The sequence below is a fragment of the Oryctolagus cuniculus genome, chromosome 15 (genome assembly GCF_964237555.1).
Source record: "Oryctolagus cuniculus chromosome 15, mOryCun1.1, whole genome shotgun sequence".
In the NCBI taxonomy this organism is placed as follows: Eukaryota; Metazoa; Chordata; class Mammalia; order Lagomorpha; family Leporidae; genus Oryctolagus; species Oryctolagus cuniculus.
The window spans coordinates 83999053-84024842 of record NC_091446.1 but is presented as its reverse complement, the minus strand read 5'-3'; the positions used below and the strand labels follow the sequence as shown (position 1 = coordinate 84024842).

Here is a 25790-nt window from a genome sequence, read left to right as displayed (position 1 = left end):
CGGGCAAGCAGGTCTGGTCTCAGCCCAAATCCGCCACAGACCTAGAAAGCTCCCTAATCCACCTAGAGCAGAAGAATGAAGGCTGGAACATATTTCAGAAGTTGTAGGCGCTGGTGATTTAAAGACACATCCCTCTCTCTCCTCCACACACGTGTACACGCACACACACAATCAAGCAGGAACCTGTCCATGCACCGACCCCTGCAGAGAAGGGCTCTCCAGGTCCACTGTAGGTATGAGGTTCAGGTGTGTCTTGCAAGGCACTGGCCTGGCAAGCAAGGGCCTGGGCTCGCTGCTCGGCTCCCTCCTCCCATCCAGAAACGGTTAATTGCCAGCGCCAGGCTGCCTGCAGCCCAGCCCTGATCCCAGGCAGCCAGGCTGGGGCTGCAGGGAGCCGCTGTGGGGAGCATTCTTCCAAGGTAATGATTAAGCTAAGCGCCTGGCAAGGGCGCAGACTGCCGACTGGGAAGGTGAGCCCTGTTCACACCTGGGCCAGGCTGCGGTGGCCAAGACTGGTTTGGAAAGGCAGGGCCCTGGGGCACGGGGGCCCTGAGCCGGCAGCCACAGCCTGCTGCCTGTGTAAGGGCACCCGGGAGCATCCCGGTACCAGAGGCTCTGCTGCCTGCCCCACTGGGACTTTGCCCTCGCCCCGGCACCATGAAGCTCCAAGTGTTCTGGACTGGGCTGGAATACACCTGCCGGCTCCTGGGCATCACCACGGCTGCAGGTAAGAGCCCGCCTCCCGGCTGGGTCCCCTGCGCTTGCCTGTGGGAGCCAGTGGGCAAGTCTATCTGACTACTTCTATCCTCCAGTTTCTTTCCCAACACCCCTCTCCTCCCCCAACCCGAAACGGCGCTCTGTAGGGCAGCAGCAGGTGCGGTGGGGTGAGCCCCAGGCCAGGAGCCCAAGGCCTGGTGCTGGATCTGTGCTTGGCGACGACCCCTCCCTCACCCTTGGGAACCCTGAGCATCTTCGTCTGCAGAAGATCTTGGGGTGGGGGTCTGTCCCACCTCCTGGAGGATGCTGTGTGTTGGGGTGGGGGCTGGAGGTGAAGATGCAGGAATAGGAGCCCCACTGTATGGCTATGAAAACCATCAGCTGAGTTCCACTTGCTTTCGCCAAATCACAGCCCGCTCCCATGGAGAGCAAACTCCCAGGCACAGAGCAGCCCCATCCTAGGGGACAGGCTGACCTGGGCAGCTCCCCCTGGCCCACCCGGGGTCCCCATTGAGAAACCCCCTTAGAGAAACCCCCAGCTGCCCTCTCTGTGACCTCTCTGCAGGAGCACACTCTGAGTTGGGGGACAGAGCTAGTTCCCTGAACTGGGCCCCTATGTCCCGCCCAGTCGGATGACTGAAAGGGCAGCTGGATGGGCTGGGAAGGCAAATGGTTAGTGCAATCCAAATCACAGCCTGCATATGCACCCAGTGCAGACCCCCGCCGCTAGCCATGTGGCCCACGCGGAGCTAGGATCTGTGTTGGGGAAAAGAGCAGGGAGCCTTCTGCACCCTTAGCTTGTGACCCCATGACACTTGGAGACAAGGCAGAGCCACACACCACCCACCAAAGCCCATCAGTACTGCTGAGCGAAAGCTGACTTGTGAGCCTTGCTAAATGGGAAAGGTCCCTGGATAAAATGCAGCCCAACCCTGACACTTGCCCAACATGTGGCCTTGGGGGAGCTGCCCGACCCCTGTGATGGCCACTTTCTGACCCACCGGGCAGGCAGAACACAGAGGCAAGGAGCTGAGACAGCTCAGGCGAGCGGAGGGTGAAAGCTCTGGCCCGAAAGCCCCCTGTAACAGATGCTGAGCTCAGGGAGGGTCTGGGTCATTCCCAGGCACTGAGGCAGGCTCGTGGCAGGCTGGCCAGTGGGCTCTCCCAGCCCCTGCCCGTGAGTCAGAGCCGGAAGGGCTCTCGTCAGTGCTCTGATCCCACCCCCCTGAGCAGCTGAGCCCACAGAGATGTGGTGACCTTGCTGAAGGTCACACTGCAGGTCAAAGTGACACCAGGCCTGGAGCCCCAGCCCCTGCTCTGGCTGAAGCCCTCCCTGCACCCCAGTGCACTCTCCCTGCCCTGCCCAGTGCACAGCTGTGCCGCCGTCTCTAGAGAGTGAGTGAGCCTGCTCCAGTTGACTTCCTTTAGAATCTACGCATGATGGAATGCCCACAAGGGAGTGCCCCCCACAGCCCACCTGGGGGAGGGGGCGGAGGGAAGCAAGCCCTAAGCAGGTGCCCAGGCCAGGGCTTAGAGTCCTGGTGTACCATGGCCGCTCTGCATCCACCAGCCCCCTCAGGCTTTGGGTTATGTATAGGTAAAGCACACGGCTTGAGGCCAGCGGAATCGCCATGATTGATGCTCCAGCCATACTGCGTGCAATGCTTAGGCCTCCTCCTGCCTGCCGGGAAGCGGCTTTAAGACAAGTTCCTGTTCTCCTAAGGGATAGGCTAAAGACGGTTTAAGAGACTGATCTGTCTCAGCCAATGGCAGGGCCTGCAGCGCCCCGCCCCACCCCCCAGCACCCGGGTGTACAGCGTTCCTCTTAAACACAGCCCTCATCTTCCACGCAGAGGGCCGCTGTCAAGACTACAGATGCGCCTCCTCCCGCTTGGTTTTGATACGAGAGCCAGGCTAAAAATAGGCCAGGCTTTCAGATAATCTTGCTTGGGCTATTCTGGAGTGCCCAAGCCAGCGGGGACGCCAGACACAGAGGAGGGGCAGGGGTGGGGGTGGGGAGAGGCATCGGTGCTCTTGGGCAGGTCTCGCGTTCTTTCCAGCATCACTGAAATCCTGGCCCGTTTCCAGAGCAAATTCCTTCCTCTGCTAAGCCTCTTTTGGGGGAAATCATCAGAAGAGCAGGGGCATTGTTGTTGGAGAGGAGAGAGGGCTTGGAACGGGATGCTGGCACTCTGCAGACACCTAGGGTGCTTCGCCCTCCTGCAAGTTGGGAGACTGGGTCACAGAGGCCAGGCAGGCGTGTCCAGCCCAGGTCACCTGGTGTGTCGCCTGCAGGGACCAGGCAGCTCCTGAGAGGCTGTGGCTTCTGCCCTGGCAGTCTCCTCTCTGAACTCCTGCAGATGGGGCCAGGTGCTGGCAGAGGCAGAGGGCGCCAGGGTGCAGGTGCCTCCACTGTGTGCCAAGGCCCTGTGGTTGCGGCCACAGAGGCTGCTCACCACGCTGCTTTGTCCTCTCTGCCCAGCTAGCCGCATCAGGATGTCCAGGAGCCCTCCATCCCCCACGACCAGCCCCACACAAGCAGGTCTGAGCACAGAGTCTTGTAGCCACCACATGGTCGCAAGCGGGTTGCAGGCAAACTGCCCCCAGCCACGGGGGGATTCTAGAATGAGACAAGTCTGCTCCTCTAAAGCAATCGAGCAGCCCCACTCCCCACCACTCCCTATTACACTGGCCTCACTGCGTTGCCTCCAGGGCCAGGGAAGGCCCCAGGTGTGTGTGTGCATGTATGTACACATGTGTGCATGTGTATACATGTGAATTCACATGTGTGTGGCTGCAGTGTCACTTCCATAGCCAGGCAAGGCACTGAAGCAGTGCCCATGTATGTACATGTGTGTTTGTGTGTGTCTACATGTGAATTACATGGGTGTGCAGCTGTGGCCTCTCAGCCCCTCCATTGCTGAGTTGCAGCCGCAGGCACCACCCATAGAGGCAGACACACTGAGGAGCGGCACCCAGAGCCTGAGCACGTTGCACGGGGAGGTACCAGCAGCCCCTGCCCGGCCATCCTTCCGAGCAGCACGCTCACCTCCCTGGTCTCAGTCTGAGCCCTAGGGGATGCCCACAGGCCTGGGAAGTGGCCGCCCTGTCCGAGTACTGACTGCGGGCTTGGCTCTGTGCTACATTCTTGAGAGGCCACATTGCACGCCATCCTCCCAAGGATCCCTGCCCACGTCACCGTGCACAACCTGAGACCCACTCACAGAGCCTCGTACAGGGCCGCACCTCGCTGCCGGTCTCACAAGAGTGCACCCGAGGCTGGCCCACGCCTGAGACCCCACTTCCAATCACTGTGCTTTCTGCCGCAGCACGGGTTCAAGGGCACGCCTCGCTGTGCCACAGAGACCTGATCAGGACCCCCTCTCCCCGTCATCTGTCCCCATGTCCCCACCCCCAGGTAGTCCTGGGGTGCACAGGCTCCCGCAGGTGAGGGCAGACACAGCGCAGGGAAGCACTCAGCAAGGGTCACGCGCACTTCCTAAGTAAAGACACTGCTGTTCCACCCAGTGTCCAGTCTGATGACACCTCCTCCTGGCTTCCATCTGGACACAGCTAATGTGTGCACAGTTCCCGTGGGGGCTGGCCAGGTAGGACGTTCCGTGTAGGGGTCCAGACACGCACCATGTAGAGATGTTAGCTAGCTTCCTATGGCCAGGAGTGAGGAGGTTGATCCCATCTTACAGATGGGGAAACTGAGGCTTGGATGTTGGGGTAGCCTCGCAGGGCTCAGAGAGCCAGTAGATCAAGGTCTGCTGTGGGAATTCCACTCTGCCCAGTCGCACGACCACGCTACAGCAGCCCAGCCGAGCCAATAAGGAGAGGAGGCGGGATGCTTCTCGGGGCCACCATGACCTTTCCCCCACATCAGGGGTTGGGGCCCCACTGGCGGCTGAGACGGGTTCCATTCCGTTCCTGGTCTCTGGCCCGTGAACCTGTTTTCCTGCACAAGGCACCCAGTGCCATCCCACAGCCTCATTCCTGGCTCAGATGGAGGACTGGTTTCTTAATACTGATTAGGACAGAGAAGAATTTAAACCCCAGGGGGCTCGCATTGTTTTTTAAAGAGCAGAGCGAAAAATGCCTGTTTTGACCTTAGCCCTGAAGAAAATCTTTCAAGAAAACTAATGCTTCCGAAACAACCACCTGACCCCTTCCATGCTGATTTCACCCCTTCAGTGTGGATCTCCGTGACCACCTCCTGCCTCTTAGGGAAGGAAGCATGATGCACGCTCACCTGTCTCCAGGTGATGTATGACCACAGCGAAACCTCACTGCATTTCCGGATCTGCCAAGTTGAGTGCTGACAGTCCCTCTTCCCAGTCCGAGTCGCTGGCCCCTCCGCCCACCCCTGCCGCCCTCTGCTTTGCCCTCCTGTGGCCGGAAGCCTTTCTTTCTTGGCTTCTTTGTGACCGGGTCTCCCTTCTGATTTAGAACAAAAAATCTGGTCTCCACTTAGAGTTCATTGCTTACTCAGCAAGCGCCCTGCATTGTGCAGTATAAGGATGCCCCAGGGCTCTGCCCCACAGGGAACACAATCTGACGGGGGAGACAGACAAACCAAGCAAGCTTGCTTCCCAGCACCGAGCTCTGTGGCCTTGTCTGGGAGAGTTGTGTCTGTGCCCTGCCCCCATCACCACGTGACATGCGACCTTAAGTGCATCACCTACGCTTTTTAAACTTCCATTTCCCCATCTATGAAAAGGGCATGACCCATTTGCATCCACCATCCGGCGGCACAAGGAAGCTTAAGTGAAACAAAGATCAAGGAGCGCACAGCCCAGCACACAAATCCCTGCCCAGGGCTCATGGGCTGTGCACTGGGGCACAGGGCTGCATGGACCAAGTGACAGCTCTCGCTGCAGGGGAGAGGTTTCCCCGCAAGGATCCGTGGGCTGCAGGCTTGGTCCTCAGTGTGGCAATGTTGCAAGGGTAGGGCCTTGAAGATGCAGAGCTGGCAAGAGATGCTTAGGTCCCTTGGGGGCCCTGCCCTTGGAAGAAACCATGGTGGTTCCTGGGGGATGAGAGTTTGAGTTTAGCTTTACGGCCTCTCTGGCTTCCCAGTTGCTTCCTCCCACGCTCGCCCCTGACACCATCCCCCACACCCAGGCCCTCACCTGGTCTCATGACCCCATGGGGCCCGTCTGATCTGGAGCCTTTGAATTCCCTAAACCGTCAGCCCCGGGTGAACCTCTTTGCTTTGTAAATTTGACTGCCTCCAGAATTTTGTTACAGTGACAGGAAGCTGACTCAGCCAGGAGGAAGGGGCTAGATTGTAGCAGTTCTGAGCCTGGGTGTCCTTTTGCATCCCATCTAGAGCTTGGGTTGCTCTGATCAGCCCCTGGGGGTCGCTGTCATTTCTACCACTCTGTGGAGTGAGCAAACCAGAAGGCAGATGGTGGTTGTCACGGTTTGGACAGGACTTGGTTCCCTAAACTCCTGCAAATGTCTAAACCCTAAAGTCATATGCTAATGGTTAGTGAATTAATGACTGACGGAAGAGGGCGGAAGCTTGATCCATTGATGGTGCCTGAAGCTGGGGCCTTCAGGAAGTGATTGGATAGCATTGGATTGCTTGGCTGGGGCCCTGTGATCAAATCGCAATGGCTTTCTAAGGGGAGACCATGTAAAGGGGAGATGAAGAATCTGCTCCCCGGGTCTCCGCTCCCTGGCTCACCGTGTGGCTGTCCCTCTGCCACTCTCCAACCTCCACCAGAGGTCAGGCTGACACAGCCATCAGCAGGTGCACCGTGAAAGCTCCAGACTCTAAGCCCAGATAATCCTTCTACCCTGTGGGGAAGCGAAGCTCCTCTCTGGCATTTTAGTTGTAGTTGTGAAGAATGGGCAAGGATGACAGCATCACTTCACCTCTCTGACAGCTCTTTAAAGACTGTCCTTGGTTCTGTCCAGACTTCTGGAGACGGCTATGGAGACCCTGGGCAGAGGGAGCTCAGGAGGCTTTGCTGTCGAGCAGGGAAAGATCAGACGAGGAATCCAGGCATCCTGGGGTGGGGTGGAGGGACAGAGCAGGTGCAGAAGTGGTCATTGTTCTCCTGACATCAAGAAAGCTGCTGTGTGTTGAACACAGAGAAATAAGGAGCCAACACCTTGCATATCTGCGACATCAAGACTTAGAGGAAATTTCTCCCGTGGGAAAATTGGATCTATGCATGCAGGAGTCTGAAACAAGACCCATACCTTACATCTTATACAAAAATCAACTCACAATGAATCTAGGATTTAAATCTACAGCCCAATACCATCAAATTACTAGAGGAAAACATCAGGGAAACTTCGCATGACATTGGTCTGGGCAAAGACTTCCTGGGAAGCACTGGCAATAAACGTGAAAATAAACAAACAGGATTACCCCAGCTAAGAGGCTTCTGTACTGCAAAAGAAGCACTCAACAAAGTGAAGAGGCAATGGACAGAATGAGAGAAAATATTTCCAAACTATACTCCTGTCTACCCAAGAGGAAAGAAAGCGATGTCCCTACAAAGATTGCACGTCAGTGTTCACAGCAGCTTTATTGGCAGCAGCCAAAAACTAGAAACAACCCAGGCACCCATCCACCGGTCAGTTATAAACAAACTGAGGTCCATCAGTCCAATGGGACGCTGCAATAGAACACCTTGCAGTCAAGGTAGCGACAGAAGCACAATTGCACTGGCCAGATCTTTAGCACCTTTCATGTATGCACCGTTGCCCAGAGCAAGTCCAGGGGGTGGGGAACAGATGTGGCCTTAGTGCGAGGGGATGCAAATTACAGTGTGAAGAATGTGGATACCGAGAGGGGTCACAGTTTGGGGGCAATCCTTGCGGTCTGTCACGGGGTCGTCTACAAAGCAAAATAGACTCCTTGGCTGGCTGTCTTTAATCTGGAGCTCATGCTTCAAGAACCTGGGAGAGCACAGATGCACTGTCAGGCCTTCAGGAAATTCTTTCCACACAGGCTTGTGAGGCTGAGAGCTGCCCACTCTAAGTTCCTTTCCAACTGGTTGTCCAGACATTTCTACCATGAAATCCAAGCCTTTCCCCACAACTATCTCTGACCCAGTCTCAACACACAGACGTGGTTAGAACATGTGGCAACTTTTCTGTGTGGGAAGAAGCCAGCCTGTAGCAACCACTTCCAACATCTCCATGTTCTTAGAAACAGAGCAAATATCACTTTCATCATTAGAACTGTGAGCAGGTCTTCTAAACCACCCCAGCCCTGGCCATCAGCTTGCTGGCTCCTGGACCCAGGAAGTCCTTGGAGAACCTGCCACCAGTCGGAGTGGTGCTGTACCTGAGGATAAAGAGAAGTGACAAATACGCACGGTGAGTTGCATAAGGCTGCCCTCAGCTCAGTGTGGACTAAATCCTCATCTGACATCCAGGAAGTCCAGGGCCAAGGTCACTGGCCTGCAAACCCAGCTTAGTGTGGTCTCCAGTGAGCTTTGTGGGGCAAAGGGCAAGCATTGAAACAACCCAGCACTGCAGCCAGCTGTGAGGTCAGCCTGGAGGCAAATGCAGAGCCAGTCCGTGACCAGGGGGAGATGTCCCCCTCTCCATGCAGCACCTGGGAACATGCCAGCCCGTGTCCCTGTGCTACTGGACTTTCACAGGCACCACCACGAGTGTTCTCATCGCCCCCATGTTCTGTAAGGTGGAACAAACCAAATTGTTAGGACTTCCCTGGCAGCCAGGATGTAACCATCCTCTCTCAGCTCTCCTCCCCCTGTAGCGTTAGAACCAGGACCTCCAGAGGCCCACCAAGGGGGCTGCCTCGCCCTGACCTGCACCACCGGCGCCTGGCCTGGGATCTCTGATCCCTGCTAAGCCTGCAGGAGAGCAAACGGCTCAGAAAGGCGCCTCGGAAGCCGGCCCTGGTCTCCGGAGAAGGAAGAGCTTGTGCTGTGGTTGGATCCAGCCCAGCAGGAGCACGGAGAGATTGGAGGGAAGGGGATGGGGCGGGGGCGGCCAGGCTTCATCCAGGAGCAGTGTGAGCTGCCTCCCGGAGGAAGTGCCGAGAGTGGGACCAAGGAGGGGGCTGGGCTGAGGGTAGCTGTGGATCCTGAGGATGGATCACAGGGAGGGGTGGAAGGCAGCTGGCAGCCACCAATGGCAGTGCAAAGAGGCACACTGCAGCTCCACGAGACACCCCTCTGCCTGCAGGGGAAGACAGTGCGGCCGGGATCCAGGCAGTTCTCGGAGGCAGTTCGCTCCCACGCATGAGGCTGCGGTGCTGGGAATGGGGCCCATCTGAGGCTTCAGCTCCAACTGTTGGCTGCGTTCCCCAGTTCTTGTCCATGCCACAGCTGCTGGAGTTGGAATATCTGAGATGATACCTTCCTCTGCAGGTCCCTTCCTGGCTCTGACCCCGGTGCTGCTGGGGGCTTCGGGCTCCTCCAGAAAGGGCTACGTGTGGCCGGCATGGGCTATGTCACAGTGCATTGACCCCCTCTCCGGAGGGTCAGATGTCCTACGCGACGGTGGCTTCCCCCAGAACAAGAATCTTGAGAGCTCTGGGAAGAAGCTCTTTCCTAAGTAGCTGTAGATGACCCTGACCTTGACTTCTACGTCATTCTACTGGATGAGAAGGCACGAGGCCGGCAGCCTTTATTCAAGGGGAGAAGTAGGCTCCACCTCTCAGTGGGAGAGTCCTCTGCTGCATCCGAGACCCCCAGCTGCGCAGCTCCCCCCCATCCCAGGGAATCTCTCTCCCCACCCCATTTTCAGTCGCAGAGCCCAGTAATTGGTTCACAGGATTTCAGAGGGTGCTGTCCTCCAGGGGTCAGCGGGTCACTGGTCCTGGGCAATGGGCAGCCAGCACGTTGCTGGAAACACTGAGCAACCTCCCGGGAGAGAAGCGGCCGAAGCTTCCGAGGGTACTCGGCTGCACCTGGACTATGGAGGGATGGATTCTCGCCCAGGCTCCAGGGCACAGCTTTCTCCACAAACTTGGCTATCTTGGGAAAGAGGGGTAGCGAGAGGAAGTTGCAAAGAGAGCCAGACCTTGGGGGTGTGGCCAAGGAAGCTACTCGGTCAGTGTCCCGTGTGGTCCATGTGGCCTTGGCCACGTCTGGCTCTGGTCCCCAGCAATGCAGAAGTTGCCTTTCTAGACTGTTCCTTATACGGCTCTGTCCTCACAACCACCTCGGCGACCCAGGCAGTCACTCTTGTTGTGTTTCTCAGGGCCCTGGGGTGTCTGTGTCACTTTTTTTTTTTTTTTTTTTGACAGGCAGAGTGGACAGTAAGAGAGACAGAGAGAAAGGTCTTCCTTTTGCCATTGATTCACCCTCCAATGGCCGCCACAGCTGGCATGCTGCGGCCTGTGCACCACACTGATCCGAAGCCAGGAGCCAGGTGCTTATCCTGGTCTCCCATGGGGTGAGGGCCCAAGCACTCGGGCCATCCTCCACTGCACTCCCTGGCCACAGCAGAGAGCTGGCCTGGAAGAGGGGCAACCGGGACAGAATCCGGCGCCCCGACCAGGACTAGAACCTGGTGTGCCGGTGCCACAAGGCGGAGGATTAGCCTAGTGAGCCGCGGCGCCGGCCTTGTGTCACCTTTGACATTTCCATCTGTGGGGTCCAGGCTGTCTGCCCAGGCTCGCACAGGCATTCCTGTGCACCCCAGAGCTCTCGCTGGGCCGGGCATAGAGGATGCACTGGGACTGAGCGTTTGTGGCCCCTGGGGACTCTGGTGCTGCCGAGATGAGCCACCCCGGCAGGCAGGAGTCAGCTGCAGCCGCTCTGCACTCAGGAGAGCTCCACCTAGTGCGGATGCTTGGGTGAGCGACAGGCAGGCACCAGCAAGTAACTGAGGCAAGGAGGAAGGTCTGGTCTGGCGCTGACGCAGATATTGCAGAAATCACTCTCAGCTGGGCTTGGGCAGGACTCCGTGGTCCCTGGGACCCCTGCTGTGCCCCTTACCTCTGTGAGTGACCCCTCCTGGCTCGTGAAGACCCCCAAGGCAATGCCTTCCCACACTTCCCTTGTTCTCACCCCGGCCCTTGTCCGTCCCCTACGGGGGACCTGGAGACTCTTGGCACCCAGACACTGGCTTCTGCCTGCCCCTCACTACCGTAAATAACCCAGGGTGGCCTGTTCCCACCTCGGCAGATGTGTGATGAAATGAGATGCGGGTTGAGGGCCTGCTGTGGTGTATGACCCGTGGGGCTGGCACGCCCAGGGAGCTTCTGAACCCAGATGCCATGACCAGCCCACATCTCTGCCCTCTGCTGCCCAGAGAAAGCCAAAGGCCGATACGCCACAACTGGGCAGCCCTCCCCTTCATGCCTGGGTGGGGGCCACCCAGTCTGGGTCCCCACAGAGAACCAACCTCCATTCTCATGGACGCCCCTATTCCCTGCGCCATGCCATGGAGATGTGAGCAGCCCCACCCCCACCCTAGGCTTCATCCCCAGCCCTAACAACTGCCCATGGAAGACCAGATAGCAGCCCCTCTGGCCAAGCAGGGATGGAAGGAAGGACTTCTTGTCAGTCACGGTTGTCTCAAACCATGAACTTTAAAACCTGGGCCTGGCAGGTTCCAGCGGAACGTGCTTGACCCCATGGCACGGGCGTGGAAGGGCCGTGTGGCCTCCCCTGAGGATGTCTCCGGGTCCCTTTAAGGCCCTGCTTATGAGGACCCAGATGCCAGCCCCTCAGGCTCTCTGCCCCCGTCCCTGGCCATGGAGAACCCAGGGTTGAGAGAAAGCTTCTGGGAGAGTGATTCCCTTCCCCCTGGTGCAGAATGGGCCAGGTGGAGGCTGAGGAGGGGAGAGGAGGGGGGAGGAGAGGTGCTCACATGCCTCGGCTGCCCCACCTCTCCCAGGTGCATCTCAGACACACCGCTTCCTCCAATCTGAGCGACAACTCCAAGCCATGCAACTGATTCTGCCCATTCCACAGATGAGCAGAACCAACTCGGACGGCTTAGATGCTTAGCAGCAGTTACCCTGGGGATGACGCACAGAACTGAGCCTCTGACCCGGCCGCTTCCTTGTTGCTACTGCTTTTGTTTGTTTGTTTGTTTTTCTAATACAAGCCAGCACCGTCTGTGCAGAGTTCCTCCAGCGCCCCCTTGGCTGTGATGACCTCCTGCTTCAGTCTGCAGAGTGTAGGAGAAAAGGCACCCAGACAGCTCTCTCCGTATGGCAGATGGGTACAAATCAGGGGGCGGAGTGAGTTCCCAGCCCACTTCCTGTAGCCAGGCAAACCTGCCAGGACAGCCCCTGGGGACCGAGTGCCCACTGTGGGGACGGAGTGTACAACCACAGCCTGAGGCCCAGGCTGGGAAGGCCTCCTTCCCTGCGCGGGGCTGGATGCTTGCACTGAAAATTAGCCAGTGCTTCACGGAGCTCTTGGGATGTGCTCAGCACCTGCCCGCCCACTGGATCCTCACACCCATAACCGCACGCTTTATAGGAGAGGAAGAGTGGGGAAACAAGGTCAGAGGCAGGGGAGACTCAACCGCTGACTGGTGGACGTGAGGACAAAACACAGGCTCGGACCCAGGCCCTGCGGCCGCTCAGTGAGCTTCTGTGAATGGGGCAGTAGCAGACCCTTCCAGTAAGCCTGCTGGGGCTCAGTCAGTGAGCGAAGGCTGAGTGCTGAGAACAGGCCGGATCCGCAGTGAGAGCTATGCAAAGGGCCGCGTGCCTGCAGAAAACACACACACACACACACAGAGTCACACACTGTCACATGCTGTCACATATACTGTCACACACACTGACACACACACTGTCAGACACATGCTGTAACATGCTCACACTCATACACACTCACACTGTCACACGCTGTCACACAGTGTCATACACTGTCACACACAGAGTCACACACACTGTCACACACACTGTTTCACACACTGTCAAACACAGTATCACACACTCTTGCTGCACATGCTCACACAAATATACACACTCACACTGTCACAAACACATACTGCCACACACTCATATACACACTGGCACACAGTCACAACACTGTCACACACTGACACGCTCATACACATACTGCCACACACTCATGCACACTCAGTATCACACACACATACACACTCATATACACAGTCACACACTACCACCCCCCCCACACATACACACATGCTCACATTCACACACTATCACACACAGTCATACACACCCACACACTTTCACATACACACACTCATATACACACACACTACCACACACTTATACACATGCTCACACTCACATACGCACATACATACACTACCACACATACACACTCACACATGCACACACTCACACATACATATACACACACATGCGCACACTCACACATACATGTACACAGTCACACATACACACCCACACACACTCACACATACATGTACACACTCACACACACACACACACTGGTGTACAGCGGATGCTGGGAAGCTGCCCACCACCTGGCACCAGAAGGCTCAGATGGGACCTTGGAGTCCCTGTCTCCGGTCCACATCTTTATAAACTACACAAGACGCCTGTGTGCCATGGGGGCGGTAGGAGAGCAGGGGCGGGTGTGCGACCATGTGCCTGAGCTCAGAAGCACTCTGCAGGGCTGGACTCCTCAGTTGAGGCTGATGCCGGGGAGAGGTGTGGCCAGCAGGGCAGCCACGAGACCCTCTGCCCAGCACTCAGAGACAGCCACCTGCCCTTCCCGCCTGGCTGGAGCGCTCTGTCCTTCCCCTTCTCCAGAACATTCCAGCATGCCCCAGGAAGTCAGGGGCGGGGGTGCTGCTGGCTTCTATGAGGGGCTCCCCTGCTTTTCAGGTGTGGGACACCCAGGGATGGACGCCCACAGGTGTCACTGCAGTGGGCAGAAGATGCACCCAGGCCTGGGAGAGCAGCCCTCAAGCAGCAGGGGCATGGGGTGGGGCCAGTCTGCACTGGCCCCAAAGCAATGAGCTGAAAGTGCAATGCAGCTGCTGAGTCAGCAAGTAAGGACAAAGTGGCTGTACAAGCAGCAGGCACCTGCCAAGGGGCAGGTCCCACCCCAGTGTTACCCTGGGCCAGACACACAGCACCCATTGGCCTTGGGCCGCCAGCATGGGACAGGCCCTTGAAGCCATGGCACAGACAGGATAGCTTTGGATCAGAGTGGCTGGCGGCTGGTGGTGAGGGCAGTCTCCCGGGCACCAAGGGTTGGCTACATGACCAGCATGCACAGCCGCACTTCGGGGAGGCTGGCTCAGGAGACTTCTGGGGCTTCCAGGGCTGATCCAAGAGGTTCCTTGCTCCCTTGCTACCTGGCCTCAGTCCCCTCAGAGCCCTCAGCAGGGAAGTGTGGTGGCGGGGAGCGCCTGGGCCTCTCTCATCTCTCCTCTTGCCCTACTTAGTGTTGATCGGCGTGGGCACCGAGACCTTACTCCGTGGGCAGTACAAAAGCCTGGCTTTCTACCTGCTGTGAGTATGTGCACAGGGGCCCCTCCCTGTCTGTCTCTACACCTGCCTGCCCAGACTAACCTGGAGCAATGCCTCCCTCAATGCAATGCCTCCATCCTAACCCACGGGGAAGGAATCAAGCAGACTTTTAAGATAGCCTCAGTTTGGGTAGACCAGTCATAAGTCAGTCAATCACCCTTCCATCCACCCACTTGTCCACCAACCTATCTACTCACCTACCCACCTACCCACCTATCCACCCATCCATCAACACATCCACCCATCCACCCATCTATATATATATACATCCACCCATCTACCCATCTATGTATACATACATCCACCCATCTGTGTATACATACATCCACCCATCTATATATACATACATCCACCCATCCACCCATCCATCCATCCATCCATCCATCTACCCACCCACCCATCCACCCATCCACCCACCCATCCATCCACCCATCCACCCACCCATCCATCCACCCATCCATCCATCCACCCATCTATCCATCTACCCATCCATCCATCCATTCATACATCTACACACACATACATACATCAATATACCCGTCAACACATCCATTCATCCATCCACCCACCCATCGACCCTGTCTTCCACTCACCCATAGCTCTCCACTCCTGCACGCACACCTATCTGTCCACACATCCTTCCTGCCATCTGTTTATACACTCACCCACTCACCCACCCATCCATCCATGCACCCATTCAATCACCTCTCCGTTTCACAAATATTAACTGAGCTCTCATCTCAGAGAGAGGTGTAGGAGATCAGGGTAGTATATGTGTGTGTGTGTGTGTATGTTATATACATATATATACATACACATGTACATATATATGTATATAACACACACACACACATATATACACACATATGTATGTATATATATATGTGTGTGTGTGTGTGTGTGTGTATGTTTGAGCTCTACCAGGCCAAGCACAGAGAACTATTTTTGCACTGTGCCTTTGACTCTCACAGCATTGCAGGACAAGTGTGTATTTGGCCTGGTTTTGCACAAGAGCACCCAGCCCACATCACCAAGGTCATAGGCAGCAAGACCCAGATTGAGTCCAGGATTCTGCATTTCCCCTGCCAAAGCCTCTCCCCAGCTGCCTGCAGAGAGGCTATCCAGGGAGTCCTTGCTGGCTCAACCAGAGTCGGAGGGGCTGCCGGGCGGAAGCCTGAGTGTTCCCAGACGGGAGGCAGCGGGTGATGTCCAGACAGGCTGCCCCACGCGAGCCCAGCCCCTGCCTGCTGGCTCTCCAGGCTGTGTCCTCTCCCCTCTCCCTCCTAGAACTCCACCTCCACTCCCTGCCTCAGGGCCAGCTCAGTTGAGCCTCGGGCAGCTCAGCTCGCACCCAGCATCCCCCAGCGGCCTCTCCAGATCTCCAGTGCATACCCCTAAGCCACCTCCTGGCCTCCACTCCCCCAGGGCCTGCTGTCTCTCAAATTGCTGGTGTCGGGTGGCTTCCAGGCTGCTGTGTGCCCGCAGCTGAGCGCAGGAGGGCCTCCCGCCCATACTGGCATTTCCTTCCTGCTCCCCCAGGCCTGAGGCTGCTTCCAAGAACTCTGCCCCAGGGCAGCTTTCCTAAGCCTGGAGGCCCCTGCTGGCTGCAAATGCCTTCTGGCTCTGCACGGCCCGCACATCGCACATCACACATCGCCCTGACCCTGTCCTGGCCGCTGTGCTCCATTTATGGAGATCCCAAGTGCAGGGCCACGCAATCTTCCAGGCAGGCCCGTGGCAGGGTCATGCCAGCTGTCTTCTGCCCGGGCCCTGCCTCTTCCTGACGGCTCTGTTCCTGTCTTAGGGGATCCCATGTCCAGGGAGTCCCTCTGTGTCCAGACCACCTGCCCCTCCAGTGGAGGGGTTTGTGCTTTCTAAGCCCCCAGAGAATCGGCAGCCGCTGCCCACCCTGTCTGTCCCTTCCTGCCACTCACCAGCACCAGACAGGAAGTCCGAACGAGTCATGATGCTTCTGCAGCCTCAGTTTCCTGCTCCTTCCCAGGATATAGAAAAAGGCCATGGCAGTGATTTTGCCATGCTTTTTTAAGATTTTTGTTTATTTATTTGAGATACAGAAAGAGAAGGAGAGAGAGAGAGAGAGAGACAGAGAGACAGAGACAGAGAGACCTTCCATCTGCTGCTAACCAAACAACCAGATGTGAGCCTGGCTGAAGCCAGGAGCCTGGAGCGCCATCCTGGTCTCCCACGTGGTTGCAGGGGCCCAAGGACTTGGGCCATCTTCCACTGCTTTCACAAGTCAAAGCAGAGAGCTGGATCGGAAATGGAGCAGTCAGGACTTGAACCGGCGCCCATACGGGATGCCAGCACTGCAGGAGGCGGCTTTACCCACTACGCCACAATGCCAGTTCCACCATGTAACACTGTTATTGCTGAGTCACTATAATGCCACCCTGACCCCGAGCCCCCTTCCTCTTCCTCTGTTCTGTTCTTATCTGTTCATCCCAATGCATGCTCGTGGGGCACTTAGCAAAGCCTACTCAGGGTGGACCACAGACTACAGGGCGTTAGAGAGCACCAGTGCACAGACTGATGTCTTTGGTCTCTACAGAGAAGCAAGAGGACAACCAGATGGACAGAAGGGAGAAGAAGGAAGCTTTCAAACAGGACTAGTTTGTGCAAAGGCCCTGAGGCACTCAGTTGCTTCCTGCATCAACCAGGAAACACAGACATTCTGAAGGATTGTAAAAGGTGTGCTAGGAAATTTGAATTACATAAGTCAATGAGATCCTCCCAAAATAATGCAATTCCCAAAGACTGAGGAAATCAGGGAGATGGGTTCTGGAATCCCTGATTTTACCTTTTTTTTTTAAAAAAAAAAGATTTATTTTATTTAATTTATTTGAAAGACAGAGTTACAGAGAGAGGTAGAGACAGAGAGAGAGGTCTTCCATCAGCTGGTTCACTCCGCAGTTGGCCGTAATGGCCAGAGCTGCACCGATCTGAAGCCAGGAGCTTCTTTCAGGTCTCCCACGTGGGTGTAGGGGCCCAAGGACTTGGGCCATCTTCTACTGCCTTCCCAGGCCATAGCAGAGAGCTGGATCGAAAGAAGAGTGGCTGGGACTAGAACCAGTGCGCATATGGGATGCCAGTATTTCAGGCCAGGGCTTTAACCCACTGTGCCACAGCGCCGGCCCTGGATTTTACCTATTTCTTAGGAAGATTCCGATCCAGGAGTTCCTGGAGCATGATCAGCCTTTGATGCATTCTGGACGGGAGGGATATGGTCAGAGTTAGGTGTTGGAAGGAGGTGGCGACAGAGTGGAGGACCAGGAAGGCCAGGGTGGGGGTTGGGGGAGCTGGTGCAGGGACAGTACCTGAACCCAGGGGACACCAGTGAGACCAGAGGGAGTGGGCATGATTCTGAAGGCACTTAAGGAACCCAAGCAACAGGCCTGGCGACAGGACGATAGGAAAAGGGGGAGGGAGACACAGGGTCTTGAAGGGGTCAGGCTTGGGGGTACCAGACAGTAGGTGTCGGTCCTGGTGAGCAGCCAGCGGACCGATGCACCTGCCAGGGTCCACAAGAGTGTGCTGGTTGTAGCTTCCTCCTCGCCTGTATCTTGTCCAGCCGCTGCCCCCTCCAGCTTGTGGGCTAGCCCAGCTCCAGGCCCAGGCTGGCTCAAGACAGCACCAGGAGGGTGGCTGTCCTCTAGGAGTCAGTCTGCTGGCTGCAAATGAGCAGGAGGTCGCAGTGCAGAGAGCAAAGCACAGGGAGGATCAGAGACGGCCCTGCCTGTCTCTACCCACAGGTTTATAGGAGCTGCCATGTCCCTGTGCGAAGGTGCCTACTTCATGGCTCAGCTGCTGGCCGTGTGCTTCCGGTAAGTAGCCCTGGAGTGGTCCCTGTATCACTGCCCAGCCCAGCTCCGGACATCGCCAGATGCCTGCACTCGTGAGGCCATGGCTGGGGGCTGTTCTGCTCCCAACGCCACCTCTGGGTGGGGGGGTGTCCATCTACAGTGTTGCAACCCTCAGCACAGGCATGGACCTCAGTGGTCCCCAGCCACTGGAGCCTACAGATGCATCCATTCAGGACCCGCCCCCATCCAGAATCTCCCAGAAAAGTTCAGCCCCAGCCCTCCTCCCCAGGAACAGCCAATCACAGGGCCCCAGTGTCCAGGCCACCTACCTGGGGAGGGCACAAAGCCGCAGGAGAGAACTGGCTCTACCTCCTGCAGGACCCTGGACAAGTCAGGGGCTGGAGGGCCACAGAGCCCACCCCACCCCGGGCTGCCCTGCTGGTGTTGAGCATGTGGGAGCTGTCGTCAGTGTGGCCCAGAGCAGGAGCCCCAGGTCAGCAGCGCTGAGAACTTGGGCAGTCAGTGAGGGAGCAGGGCCTCGCGTCCAGCTGTCTGACTTGGCAAAGCCACTGGCTGCCTCCCAGCCTCCACCTTGCTGCTAATTCCCACTGCCAGGGGATCCCTGAAACTTCAGGGGGTGCAGAGGGGGAAGAATGGGGAACTTAGGGTGGGAAAGGACATGTCATCTGTTCTGGACTCCACACACAAACACACACACACACACACACACACACACACACACCCATACACATGAATGACCACCAGGGGGCACCAGCGAGCCATAGTGTACAAGGCCTGGGCGTGGTGGGCCAGGCTCTGGGCCTTCTCCATAGTCCACTCCCACGCTGCTCCCTCAAAGCTGGCCTGGGCAGGGCAGTGCTGAGCAGAGTCTCTGCTCTAGACCAGTTCAGAGCAAGGAGTCGATAGGTCTAAAGGAAGGCATTTTCCTCCTTGGAAATCCAGAGGTCTACAGGACATCAGGCCTCCACCAGCTCATGTCTGGTCCCTGATGGGAAAGAAGCCCTTCTGGACCAATGCCTGTCCTGTGCTCCAGGCCCAGTGAGCAGGCCATGGCTGGATTCCTGCCTACTGGTCCACATGGCCAGGCTGCTTGTGCAGTGCACAGTCCACTCGACTGTCCCAACCTGGTGGCTCCGGTCCACACACCTCTGCTCCACTGTGTGATTCCCAGTGGGCCCTGAGGCTCCTGGTCTCCTCATCGGCTCTTGAATCATAAGCACATTTCCCTTCCTCCTCCTGGACCAGAAAGACAGGACAGGGCCCTCTGGAAGGGCTCAGGCCAGCCTCCTAACTATGCAACCCACAGCAAGAACCCCCCAGGCCTCCACGGCTCCCAGATCCTGAAGAATGTGCAGCCCGGGGCCCTGCAAAGAGCATGCCCACAGCAGGACCCCCCCCATGTGACAGGGGCTTCCCTGGGGTGCTTCCTGCTCACCCTGGACTCCCTCCCTGCCAGGTGCCAGCCAGGGTCCCTGGCCCACAGAGCAAAGGAGAAAGCCCACTGGCTGGGCTGCTTTCAGAAGTTCCTGGCCTACATGCTGCTGTCAGTGGCCTGCTTCCTCCACCCTGTCCTGGTCTGGCACGTGACCATCCCAGGTAGGACCCTGGGGGAAGGGGAGGCATGCAGTCCCCACCCCAGCATGCAAAGCTGCTAGAGCCGCTCTCGCGGTCCCCACCAGCCCCGCTACCCTCTCTGGCCCAGATCTGGGGCTGGGGACCCACCCAGAACCATCCACACAGACCAAACATCAGGAACCTGCTGGGAGGCCTTCTGGAGCCCGCACCTTGGCGGGGCGGGGGCTGGGTTTTGCTGTCAGTGACCGTGCAAGGTCCAAGCCTTGCAACGATGCTCATGGGGACCAGCGGTGGCCACTTCTTTGCCCAAGCCCTTCTGTATGTTCCCGGTGCCTACAGACTCCTCAGCCAGGTTTGAAAGCCGTCCGGTTTCTACCCCACCTCGCACACCTGCTGCAGCCCGGATTCTGGCTGCAGAACCAGGGATTCGATGCTCACATTGTGTTTTTTTGTTTGTTTGTTTGTTTGTTTTTGTTTGTTTGTTTTGACAAGTGGTTAGACAGTGTGAGAGAGAGACAAAGAGAAAGGTTTTCCTTCCATTGGTTCACCCCCGCAAATGGCTGCTAAGGCCGACGCAGTGTGCCGATCTGAAGCCAGGAGCCAGGTGCTTCCTCCTGGTCTCCCATGGGGTGCAGGGCCCAAGCACTTGGGCCATCCTCCACTGCCTTCCCGGGCCACAACAGAGAGCTGGACTGGAATAGAAGCAACCAGGACAGAATCCAGCGCCCCATCCGGGACTAGAACCCAGGGTGCCGGCGCCGCAGGCAGAGGATTAGCCTAGTGAGCCGTGGCGCCAGCCCGCATTGTCTTTTCCTGTGCTTCTCTGTGAGTGTTTTCCTCTTCTTTCCTCCCCTCCCCGAGCCCCTCCCTTGAAACACCCAGAAGCCAGCCCTGCAGGGGGCACTGAGTTGGAAAACAGCCCCCACAGAACAGCTGCCCCGCACAGCCTCTTCTTGTGTGCGGGCGTCCTGACCTCTCAGCTTTTTCCAGGCACCATGCTCATCATCACAGCCGTGGCCTACTTCCTGCTGAGCAAGCGGAAGAAGAAGAAAGCCACGCCCGAGGCGCCACCCCCGCCCCCACCTGAGCAGTACACGGACCCCTCCAGCAGCGCCGTGAGCACCACGGGCTCCGGGGACACGGAGCAAACCTACACCTTCCACGAGGCCCTCAGGGAGGGGCCGGGGTCCCTCTTCACCCATGTGAAGAGCATCTTGAAGGGGACCAAGAAACCCAGCGCCCTGCAGCGCCCCGACACTCTCACAGAGCTCACGCTGCAGCCGGCCGACTCCCCAGCCAAGAAGAAACAGGTGCACTTCGAAGACAACGTGGTCCGGATCATCCCCACCCTCGCCGAGGGGCTGGAGGAGGGCGACAGTGAGTCAGAGGAGACCACCTCTGATACGACGCCCATCATCCCCACCCCACAGCCCCTACCCCTGCTGTCTTCACTGTCGGCCACCACCGGCCTGTTCTGAGCTGCTCACCGAGGGGTCTGCGTGGATCCGTGGCCCTGCCTAGGTCCTCTGGGAGGCCCAGACGACCCCACGATGACCATCAGGGGTGTGACGGGCCAGGCATCGGGGAGGTAAATGAGGCCAAGATCACTTGGAGCCAGCACCGGCTCCTCCCTCTTGGCCAGGGGTGGGGGGAATCCCAAAGAGCCCAATACCTCCACCTCGCGCAAGGCTGCAAAAGCCGCGGCCTCTGCTCCGGTGGGGATGGACGATGTCACCTTAGCAGAAACCTGCCCTAGCTGCTGACACTGATCCAGCACTCAGCAAAGGCCCTGAGAACGGCTGGGACGGCCAGGGACACCTTAGCGACTTAAGCATCTCAAAGCAGGTGTCAGAGATGGCCACAAAGGGAGGAAGAGCAGCCGGGCAGGCGGTGGCCCGCATTCTGTGGGTGCGCCCAGGCTGGGCAGAGCTGCAGGCATGCCAGCGGGGCTCAGGGAAACAAAGCCGTTCTGTGCGCACCAGACAAAGCCGCGCTCATTCCGGAAGCATGGCTCGGGGCTCCCTGCAGCCCCACAACCCGGCCTTCCACAGATGCCATGTGAGTGACGCAAACTCAGAGACGCCGAGTGCCCGTGGCAAGGCAGCAGGGGCTGAGAGAGCCTGGACCGTGGCGCCCTCCGTGTGCAGGGACCAGGAAACACAACACGCAGAGGAGGCACACTCTGCCACACTGGGTGCCCTGGAGGATGAGCATTTGTGGATCCAAAGTGGGAGAGAGGGAGGGTGGGTCTGGGAAGAAGAGAGGGTAGGAGGAGAGCTGGCAGGAGGGCAAGTTCTCTGTCACAGCCCGGAATGAACAAGGGAACGGCATTGTCCTTTGGCCATGAGGCTGTGGCCAGGAAGGCCAGGTGTGTTAATTCTTTTGTTCTAGTGAATGAGAAATCAGAAGAAGGAAGGGATCGCTCCCCAGTGCAGGAGAGGGGGCCGACCCCAGGGCACTCCGAGAGCGCTCGCTTTATGGTCCCTATGAGAAACTCACGTGGTTCTTGCACACTTCGGGACATCCCCGGGGAGGTGTTTGTGCAGCTGTACGGAGGTCCACAGCCAAGCAGAAGTACCATTGCCTGGGTCTTCTTTCAAAGCAATGCGTGGCAGGCGGCTAACGGTGCCATCCCGAGGGCCCTCCATGGAGGGGCTGTGGCTTTAGCTGCCACTGAGGAGGGAACTCAGGAGCTGCTTTGGCAGTGAGGGGGGAGTGGATAACATGCTTCCTGGATCTAGGGAGGTGGCAGGGGGGGGCCTGCCCCATTCATGACATGCCACGTGTCCCCTGCGGGCCGCTGTGAACAGAAGGAGCCCTGGTATGGAGGAGCCAGCAGCCTCGGGCATTGTCCCCAGTAGACAGGGGCCACAATAGCCTGAGGGTCTCTGGGGAGCTCCATCATCACAGCCAGCGGAGTAAACCTGAAGACCAGCACCATCCTGCTTTTTCTAAAAAAAAAAAAAAAAAAGGCAAACGATTTATTTATTTATTTAAAAGTTAGAGTTCACAGAGAGAGGAGAGACAGAGAGAAAGAGAGAAAGAGGTCTTCCATCCGCTGGTTCACTCCCCAGTTGGCTGCAATGGCCAGAGCTGTGCCAATCTGAAGCCAGGAGCCAGGAGCTTCCTCCAGGTCTCCCACATGGGTGCAGGGGCCCAAGGACTTGGGCCATCCTCCACTACTTTCCCAGGCCATAGCAGAGAGCTGGATCAGAAGAGGAGCAGCTGGGACTCCAACCAGCGCCCATATGGGATGCCTGCACTGCAGGTGGCAGCTTTTCCCTCTACGTCACAGTGCCACCGGCCACAGTGTCAGCCCCAGCACTGTCCTGTTTTCAAGAAACGCTTCTGCAAACCCAAGGCCTCAGCACCATGGCGGCTGTGTCTCAGAGTGGAGGAGGCGTGGGTTGAGAGTCCCTCCCCGTCCAGGGAGGTGGTGATGTGCATGTGATCTTGACACATCCAGTCTTCCTGGTCTGGGAAGAAACACTCTGCGGGGTGTGAGTGCTACAGGACTGCTGGGAATCTAGCTAGGGATGAATTAAGGCACCAACACTAAACTAAGCTCCCATGAGCTCACTACACAGGCCGTAGACCCTTCACCCTGGCCCCTTCCCCATAAGCGGCTCCGCTTGGTTCTTAGCCCGAGCCCTTGGGAACCACATTCTCACCCAGTGGCACCCCCACAAACGTGACAGTGCCCTCCACCTTTGCTGAGAAGCAAAGGAGAGAAGGGATGACCCCATTGTGGCCTCCTCCCTCCCTGTCTCTCTTGGCTGAAACGAGAATGGATGCTTTGCAGGGTGGAATAGAGCACTAGGCTGGGAACCCTGCACCTGCCATCAGCATGCTGAGGGAGCTTGGCCGTGCCTCTTCCCTTCTCTGGTTCCGATGCCCAGTGCACCGTGTCCCTATCACCGTGGGACCCCTACAGCACAGAAGGTCTGAGGGTAGCGCAATGCAGGTCCTGTCTCTGAGTCCCAGAGCCAGCACTGGGGCGGACACAACCCCCTCCCCCAGCTCAGTCAAATAGCACAGTGGGCCAACAGGTCCCCTGGGGCATCCACCACCACCACCACCACCCCCCATCAACCCTCAGTGCTGAGGTTTGTTTGTTTGTTTTTTAGATTTATTTATTTGAAAGCTAGATTTACAGTGAGGGAAAGAGAGAGAGAGAGAGGAGAGAGAGAGAGAGGTCTTCAATCCGCTGGTTCATTCCCCAAATGGCTGCAACGGCCAGAGCTGGGCTGATCCGAAGCCAGGAGCCAGGAGTTTCTTCCACATGGGTCAGGGGCCCAAGCACTGGGGCCATCTTCCATTGCTTTTCCCAGGCCGTTAGCAGGGAGCTGCATCAGAAATGGAGCAGCCAGATACAAGACAGCACCCATATGCGATGCTGGCATCACCGGTGATGGCTTAACCTAGTGCACCACAGCTCCGGCCCCCTGGGCTTCTTCTTAAAGCAATTATCAGCCTGTGATCATCTTGCTTGCAAAGAGTCTGTTCGAATGTCTTGGCTGTTTTTGAGTTGAGTCCTTTGTCTTTGTATGCTTTAAGAGTTGTTTATATATTCTGGATAAAAACCCTTACAGGTGTAAGATTTGCCAATGTTTTCTCTGATTCTCTGAGTTCCCTTTGCACTTTTCTCATAGTGTATGCCCTTGGAAGTGCAACAGATTCAGTTTTGGTGGACTGCAATTGTCTTTTTTTTTTCTTTTGTGCCCAAATCTTGGAAACCATTGCCTAACCAAAGGTCTTGGAGATCCATTCCTATGTTTTCTTCTGAGAGTTTTATAGTTTCATCTCTTGTATTTGGGCAATGATAAATTGAGTATTTTTAGTGTGATGGGACATGGGACTTTATCTCTTACATGTGGATATCCAGTTGATATAGCACCATTTATTGAGTCAACTTGTTTTGAGATCTCTGTCAAAAAGTCAAACATCGTGGAAGAAGGGGTTTAAATCTGAACTTGTATCTCTGTCCCATTGGCCTGTGTGTCTGTCCTAATGCCATCCCTACACTGCTGCCGTCACTGTAGCCTTGCAGGATTTTTTTAAAGATTTATTTTATTTATTTGAAAGACAGAGTTACAGAGGAGAGCCAGAGAGAGGTCTTCCATCCATTGGTTCACTCCCCAAATGACTGCAATAGCCAGAGCTGTGTTGATCCGAAGCCAGGAGCCAGGAGCTTCCTCTGAGTCTCTCAAATGGGTGCAGGGACCCAAGGACTTGGGCCATCTTCTACTGCTTTCCCAGGCCACAGCAGAGAGCTGCATCGGAAGAGGAGCAGCCGGGACTCGAACCAGCGCCCATATGGGATGCCGGAGCTGCGGGAGGAGGATTAACCTACTGCACCATGGCACTGGCCCCCTGCAGAAAGTTTTAAAAGCAGAAACTGTGAACCCCCAGCTTCGCTTGTTTGCAAGATTGTTTTGACAATTCTGAGTTCATCACACTTCTGTTTGATTTTTACGATCAGCTTGTCAATTTCAGCAAAAAAAAAAAAAAATCAGAATTTTAATAGAGATCTCCTTGACTCTAGATAAATTTGGGAAGTATCCCATCTTAACAATATGAGTCTTCCAACCCAGGAATGAGGGCTGTCTTTCTGCTTGTTTATATCATCTTTAATTTTTGGTTAAAACATTTACTGTAATGTCTCATAGCTTCCAATGTGCAAGCCTCACACTTTTGGCCAAAATTATTTCTAAGCATTTTATTCTTTTTTCATGTTTTTTTGTAAATTAAATTGTTCTCTGAATTTCATGTCAGATGCTAGCATGCAGAAATACAATTTGGTTTTCTGTATCAGTCTTGTATTTCATAAACTTGCTGAACTAGCTTATTACTTATAACAGGTTTTTTTTTAGATTGATTGATTTATTTGAAAGGCAGAGTTACAGGGAGAGAGAGAGAGAGAGAGAGAGAGAGATCATCCACCTGCTGGTTCATTCCCCAGATGACTGCAAAGTCCAAGGCTGGAGCCAGGAGCTTCCGCCAGGTCTCCCCACATGGGTACAGGGACCCTGGCACTTGCCACCTTCCTCTGCTTTCCCAGACATATTAGCAGGGTGCTGGATGGAAAGTGGAGCAGCCGGGACTTGAATACAAGATACCAGCATCACAGGTGATGGCTTTACCCACTACACCACAACCCTGGCTGATTACAATAGTTTTTTTTTTTTTAATTTTTTTGACAGGCAGAGTGG

At 56.4% G+C, this 25790-nt stretch overlaps 1 protein-coding gene across 3 annotated transcripts; it reads left to right on the top strand.

The window, feature by feature from the left end:
* Positions 1-25389, top strand: TMEM72 (transmembrane protein 72). 3 transcript variants are annotated; one of them, XM_017338475.3, is made up of 6 exons: positions 712-727; positions 14077-14143; positions 16731-16870; positions 17932-18003; positions 19460-19599; positions 20569-25389. In XM_017338475.3, the coding sequence occupies exons 4-6, from the start codon at positions 17948-17950 to the stop codon at positions 21054-21056; spliced, it is 684 nt and encodes a 227-aa protein (XP_017193964.2). In that variant the 5' UTR covers positions 712-727; positions 14077-14143; positions 16731-16870; positions 17932-17947; the 3' UTR covers positions 21057-25389. The 3 variants fall into 3 exon arrangements, with proteins under 3 accessions (XP_002722572.2, XP_017193963.2, XP_017193964.2); XM_002722526.5 differs by lacking the exon at positions 16731-16870 and having other exon boundaries at positions 1-727; XM_017338474.3 differs by lacking the exon at positions 16731-16870 and having other exon boundaries at positions 660-727; positions 14077-14147.
* The last annotated feature ends 401 nt before the right edge of the window (positions 25390-25790 follow it).

What these genes read in the sequence shown, in the direction of transcription:
- TMEM72 (XM_002722526.5), top strand. Translation starts at nt 658, where the DNA reads ATGAAGCTCCAAGTGTTCTGGACTGGGCTGGAATACACCTGCCGGCTC. An exon ending in GGGCATCACCACGGCTGCAG is followed by an intron (nt 728 to 14,076) that starts GTAAGAGCCCGC and finishes TGCCCTACTTAG; the next exon opens with TGTTGATCGGCGTGGGCACC. An exon ending in CTGGCACGTGACCATCCCAG is followed by an intron (nt 19,600 to 20,568) that starts GTAGGACCCTGG and finishes AGCTTTTTCCAG; the next exon opens with GCACCATGCTCATCATCACA.